Source organism: Alligator mississippiensis, chromosome 8, assembly GCF_030867095.1.
Source record: "Alligator mississippiensis isolate rAllMis1 chromosome 8, rAllMis1, whole genome shotgun sequence".
Taxonomy (NCBI): domain Eukaryota; kingdom Metazoa; phylum Chordata; order Crocodylia; family Alligatoridae; genus Alligator; species Alligator mississippiensis.
The window spans coordinates 24,265,718-24,271,987 of NC_081831.1; the positions used below are offsets into that span (position 1 = coordinate 24,265,718).

General features: G+C 48.4%; 1 protein-coding gene across 1 annotated transcript in view; it reads right to left on the minus strand.

The window, feature by feature from the left end:
- Positions 1–885: 885 nt before the first annotated feature.
- The window catches only part of LOC102567684 (C-type lectin domain family 4 member M), a 26,366-nt gene continuing 20,981 nt past the window's right edge, over positions 886–6,270 (minus strand). The window contains exons 14-15 of the mRNA XM_006265625.4: positions 3,274–3,383; positions 886–1,950 (exon numbers count right to left, since the gene is read on the minus strand). Of these exons, the coding sequence (XP_006265687.1) occupies positions 1,806–1,950; positions 3,274–3,383 (255 nt within the window). The 3' untranslated portion in view covers positions 886–1,805. The remainder of the gene's footprint in view (positions 1,951–3,273; positions 3,384–6,270) is intronic.

Consider the following 6,270-nt stretch of genomic DNA (forward strand, 5'->3'; position numbering starts at 1 on the left):
AAACACTTGCACGCACACACCTGTTTTCTTGGGAATGAAGACTCAGATTTCCAGCAAGCTTAAGCACTGTAACTCCAGTGCAGGAGGTGAGCAAGCAAGAGGGAATATGCCATGTAGACTGTGTGTTATAGCATTCTGGGTGTGAGGGTAGTGGACACCATTTTATATGTGTGCATTTTAGATTGGAGTGTCTCTGGATGCAAATCAGTTCTCCCAGAACAACCAGTGCTCCACCAAATATTCACAACAACTAGGACTAGGATGAACTAAGCTGGGAAAGAGGAACAGGGTTAAGTTTGTGGATCTTGGTCCGTGGTGTAGGAGTTGGGTAGCTCAGACAGGACATAAAGGAAGCTTCACTATCCCATGTTTCTGACCTGGACACAGTGATTGGACTCAAGCAGCCTCTGTGGTGAGTCTTGTTGTGGTCCAATTTGGACCTGAGTTTGTGACTAGCTGCTTCTTCCTCTTTTGAACTTCCTAATTTTAGCCCTCACATTTCCTCCAGCCATAAGCCCTTCCCTGAGCTTGCTGCAGTTCATTATGTAAGACTGCCTTCCCAGCTGCAGTAACTTCTCCAGTGGTGCTGATTTCACAGCAGCTGGGGAACTGGCCCATTCTGCACAGAAGACATGGATGACTCTGTGGCAAGGCTTGGGAATTTTTATATTTGTCTTTGAGCACCTACTTAATGAGGATGTTCTGGGTACAGCATAGTCTTAAGAGCACCAAGTTTTTGTTGAGAGAGTAGTGTACTTGCAGCAGGCTAATGCCCAGCACACACAAGCTGCCATTATTGACTTTTGCCCGTCACCAGTAAGCAAAAGGTTACAGAAATGTCTTGAGTCACTGGGAATAGGTTGTCAAAGAGGAGGATACCACACATTGTAAGGCAGGTAAATTTATTATCTTGCTGCTCTCCACAGAATCGATTCCTGCGAGAGGAGCGTGACTGGAATATTATGGAGAAAGGGGAATTCAGTGAACAAAAATAGACTTTGGATCATTAAAACCCAGGAACGTATGTTCCCAAAAGATGGAAATCTCTGATCCTGGGGCACACTGATGCAGTAATTCACCTGGAGGCCCCATTTGGCATTTGGGGCCCCTCTGTGCCGAGCACTGCAAAGGGAAAATTGGAAACAGCTCCTGACCCCAGAAGCTTATATTGTAATGGACAAGATGGACAAAAGCAGAATTATCCCCATTTTGCAGATGAGAAAACCGAGGCCCAGGGAAATGAACTGGTTTTCCCATAGGCATACAATGGGATGGTGACAGAGCTGGGAACTGAACCCATTCCCTCTGTCTCAATCCTGTTCCTTACAAACAAGTATTTTTCCTCCTAGCAGAGCTGGTGGGTGATATTTATAAAAGGACACTTTAGTTGGAAGGGCCTGATTGTATCTTTCTCACCAATAGAGAATTATTCCAATGGAGTCAGTTCCATTTTTGCATTTACAGTGGTGCATCTGAGATCAGTATTCAGGCCAGTGCCAGGATGGATATGGAGCCAATGAGATCTACTATGCTTAGCAATTGTATCCCCCATGTGAGGACCACATGCAATGTCAGATCCTGCATCCTAGATCATAGGAAATGCTTTTGCTGTTGGGTCCAGTGGGCTAGGGAAACAAATTAAATAATAAATACCAGTCTATCAGTTTTTCTAACCCTGCTTTTCAGGGTTATGTCTGATAAACTCAAAGCCTTGCAATAGCCCCCAAGCCTTAACAGATGTACATTTTTAGCAACTGTGCCTGGGTTTCATTTTACATTCAGTCATTCCCCTCCCTTCTATAAATTCAAAGATCCGGTTCACATTTCTGTTCACAAATCCAGTATTCCTCTCCATGGCAGGGAGCATCATTCCATTTTCCTCCATCCAGAAGGGTGGCACAGTCCTCACCATGTCGTCCTGCATCATTGGGTTCTCCCTTGTTCCAGAACCTGAGAAAGAGGCCAGAGACCTTGTGGTTAGCAGTAAATCTGGAATTTAAAAAGGGGATGGGCACCAGCACATTGGATTAAAAAGCAGTTCTTCTACCCCACTTTTAAAACGGTGGTATGAACTGTGCCAGCTCCTAAAGGACAGGCATCTACATCACAGATATCAGTGGGCACTAACCAGCCTGCTAATCTGACACATCAGCTGGGACATGGACTAATCTGACCCCAAATGGTCCTAAAGCTGGATCCCACAGTGCAGAGCTGTGGTAGGTTGGTGATGGCAACTGGATAGTGAGAAGTTGGCCCATTCATTTTTTGTTCTGGAGATGGAAGAGATCCATTCTCAGTTTATTTTGCTAGTGTAGAAACAAAAGGACAGATGGCCTCAAGGTCTGCCAGAGCTCAATGGAAAAGCTGGCCATGGAACCCAGGAATCCTGGTTCCTAGCTTCTTTGTTCTGACCACCCCGGAGCAATTCCTTACCAGCACTGGACTAGAACCTAGGAATCCTAACTTCTGGTCTAGTGAATCTAACCACTAACACATCTCCCATTACAGAGATGGAGTTAGAACCCCATAGTCTTGCTTGTAGGTCACTCCAGTATGTCCTAGAACACGTTGCTAGAGCTGATTGGGGAAACTCTGCTGAAATCCTGCTCGGCTGAACAGTTTGATTTTGATGAACCAGCACTTCTGATGGAGGAAAACAGTTGTTCATTAGATGCAGACAATCTCTGTTGAGTTCTTCCTGAACTACTGTTGTCATCATCGGCAATCCCTTGATTCCTGGATGATCTCTACCATAGTTTGTTAATGTATCTTGAGGTGACTTGAGCCCCAGACTCATCTGCAAATGCCATGCCTGAACTGCCACTGAGTTGGAGACCCCAGAGCTGGGATTATCCATGGTCAGAGGATGCAGGGCTTGTTCATAGTATTAAGCATTCTAGAAGGAAGATTGCTCTCGAGCTGGGCCCAACCTCTTTAGTCTCTCCTCAAATGGAAGATCCTCCATAGCACTGATCATCCATGTTGCCCTTGTCTGGATCGTCTCTAGTTCTTCTGTTTCCTTTCCGAGATGTGGGGACCAGAACTGGGCAAAAGATTCAATGTGCGTTTTGTTTTGTGCTAACGTGGTAGGATGCTCTTTTGGTGATAAAAGAGGACCTCAGATCTTATGTGGTTCAATTACCAGAGGGAGATAAACTCAAGCTGTTGTAAATACTTCGTGTCTCAGTGTCTTTCAGCAGAAGGGAGAAAGCAGAATTGCCTGACTCTGTGGAACAGCTCACTTTCCACAGATGCCAAATAAAAAGGACTTACTTGAGGGTTAAGGAAGTGCCATCAACCCAGTGCCAGTATCCTTCCTCATCTTCGTCAGATAGGCCCAGCCAATAAGCATGGATATCAAGAATTTGGTTTGACAGAAACTTCTATGGAGGGGAAAAAGAACACAAAGTTAAAGAAACAGGTGAGAGTCTGTAGTTACCAGGCACTAATTTTTTCAGTCCTTTAAGTTTATGATTTATCAGACTATATCTTCCAGGACAGTCCATGGCTAGAGGCACTCATAATTAAGGAACTATTCAAATTGCAATTTTATAGATTTAATGGAAATTACAAAATCAGGCAATTTCCATGAAATCCAGTGGGGGGCAAGGGTGGGGGATGACTTACTAAAAATACAATGCTGGCTCCCCAGTGGCAGCTAGCAGTACTTGTGGCCACTGTGGCCAGACCTTGGGTGAGGAGGGGGGAAGCAGGCAAGATGGCTGCCACACCCATTTCTCACCACTGATTAGTGGACAGGGCTGCCTGTCTTGTGCCCCCCCCCTCCACCAATCAGCAGTGAGGGGTGGGGCCACATAACACAGCATACCTACAGGCTGGGGAGTTCCCCTCTTGAAAGCACAGAGGCGGAAAGGGATCTTGGAGTCATTATTGACTCCAAGATGAACATGAGCCGCGAATGCCAGACCGCAGCCGGCAAGGCTGGCTATAACTTGTCATGCATCCAAAGGTGCATCTCAAGCTGGTCCAGAGAGGTGATCCTCCCCCTCTATGCAACTTTGGTCAGGCCGCAGTTGGAGTACTGCGTCCAGTACTAGGCACCGCATTTCAAGAGAGATGTGGCCAGCCTGGAGAGGGTCCAGAGGAGGGTCACCCGCTTGGTGAGAGGGCAGCAGGACAGGCCCTACGAGGAGAGACTGAGGGACCTGAACCTGTTCAGCCTCAGCAAGAGGAGGCTGAGGGGGGACCTGGTGGCTGCCTACAAACTCATCAGGGGAGATCAACAGCGGGAAGGGTCTATATGATGGACAGCCCTCTCCACCAATCTGTAGCCAGAGCTGAGCCACCAGGGCCCCTAAGCCAGAGGCGTGGGGCCCTGTCATGATGAGCCCATGAAAACGGCAGCCAGCCTTGTGACCCCTACCCATAATGCACCTTGTCTATAAAAGAGGCCAACTGTGACGTGTTATGGGAGATGTAACTGAGCAGGAAGCCCAGCTCAGTGAAGAGCAGGGGCCTGATGTGCTGAAGCTACAAGTCCCACAGTGACGTGCAGTCTTGTTGATTTGAAAGTGTTAGGGGGGTCTTTTAAATATTTGAGAATTCCGATTTTTGCTAAAGAGGAAAAATCCATTTTAGACCAGATCTACATTAAATGCCTAATCTCAGCTGTGCACTGCAAAGATCCCTTTCTGAATAGAAAGTAAACTCTGTGTTATGAACTCTGTGTGATGGACTGCCTTTTGTGATGTGTGCATGTGTAGTGCCCAGAGCAACGGGGCCTTGACTGGAGCTGACGGGCGCTACTGTATTGTGAAGCGTAAGAGTTGGTAGTAATGCGACTGAATGCAATACATTGCACTGCTGTTCTGTGACAACTTTAGCTTGTTGCAGGAGAAATTAAGATAGCCTAGTGTCAGTTCCCAGGGCTTGTAAATTCTTGGCTATAGGTCTCCTGATTTCTTTCTGGGGTGATCAAGGAAGTGATTCACCTACCTTCCCAAAATTACTTGTATCCCATATCATTTCAAATTTCATTACGCCTAGGTATTAGGATACAATTGTAAATTCTTTTCTAGTTTATTGTACATTTTTAAATATTTTATATTATACTAGCCAAATGCCCATCATGAATGACGGATTTCAAAGGAGTGTTTACATGGCTGGTCCCAAAGGATGGCCCTGCCCCTGCCCGTTCTGTTGCCCCTCACTGCCAATCCACTGACCCCAGTGCCCCTCCCTCACCAAACTGCAGTACCCTGGCCCCCTGGGACGTGCTGGTGCCCCTCACTCCTGAACCGCAGCCCCCTGGCACTGCCAGTGCCCCCTGCACTCCCAACCCACAGCCCCTGCTCCCACCCCAGTGCCCCTCACTCCTGACCCGCAGCCCCCTGCCCCTCCAGCCCTGCTGGAGGTGCCCCAGCTGTCCCCATCCTGACTGAGCCGGAGCACAGTGGCACCGATTCATGCAGGTGGCAGTGGAGTATGTCTGGCCCCAGGGCGGGCTGAGGGAAGAGGAGGGGGGCTTGTGGCAGCCCGTGCCTTGGGATGAGGCTGCTGCACCAGGCAGCCTGGCCATGGCCCCCTCCTCCTCCTTCCTCCCCCCTACCTTGCCCCCACAGCATCTCCTGGCTGCTCAGCCCCCAGAGCACAGGTACCGGCCCCAGTGCTGCCATCTGGCCACAGAGTTCCCCACTGCCCTCCAAGCCCCCCCCACCCTGCCACTTTTCCCCACTGGAGAACAGCCTGAGCGCTTGGTCAAAATTGTTACAGACAGACAGATAGACTAAGCCCTTTATTAGAATAGAATTTTGTCTAAATTATTCTCGTTGCCCTTGTAAATTATTCTGTTTCCTTTGCTGTAAGCTGCTGTAAGCCTTTTCTGGGGGAATGGCAGTATATAAATTGCATGAATAAAATATATATACAGTGGGCGCAAGAGTCAGATTCAAATCATAGTTCCACTGATTGCTATCAAAAGTATCCCTGCTGCATTCAGTAGAGTGACTATAGATGCATGCTAGTAACTGGCCACCTCTGCCCTCCCTGTGTATATGCCCTGCCCCAACTTCTCTCTCAGGCCTCAATTTAAAGCTAGGCATGGATTTTCCTGAGGGCGGGATTATTTTTGGTTGCTGCTGAGTTTTGGTCAGAGACCTGGAGTGAAATCTCACCTAAGAGATCTGAGAGGCCTTCCCTGGTGCAAGGACGAGGGGGGGGAGAGAGAGAGAGGGGGAGAGAGAGGGGGAGGGAGGGAGGGGGGGAGAGGGGGAGGGAGGGAGAGGGGGAGAGGGGGAGGGAGAGGGGAGA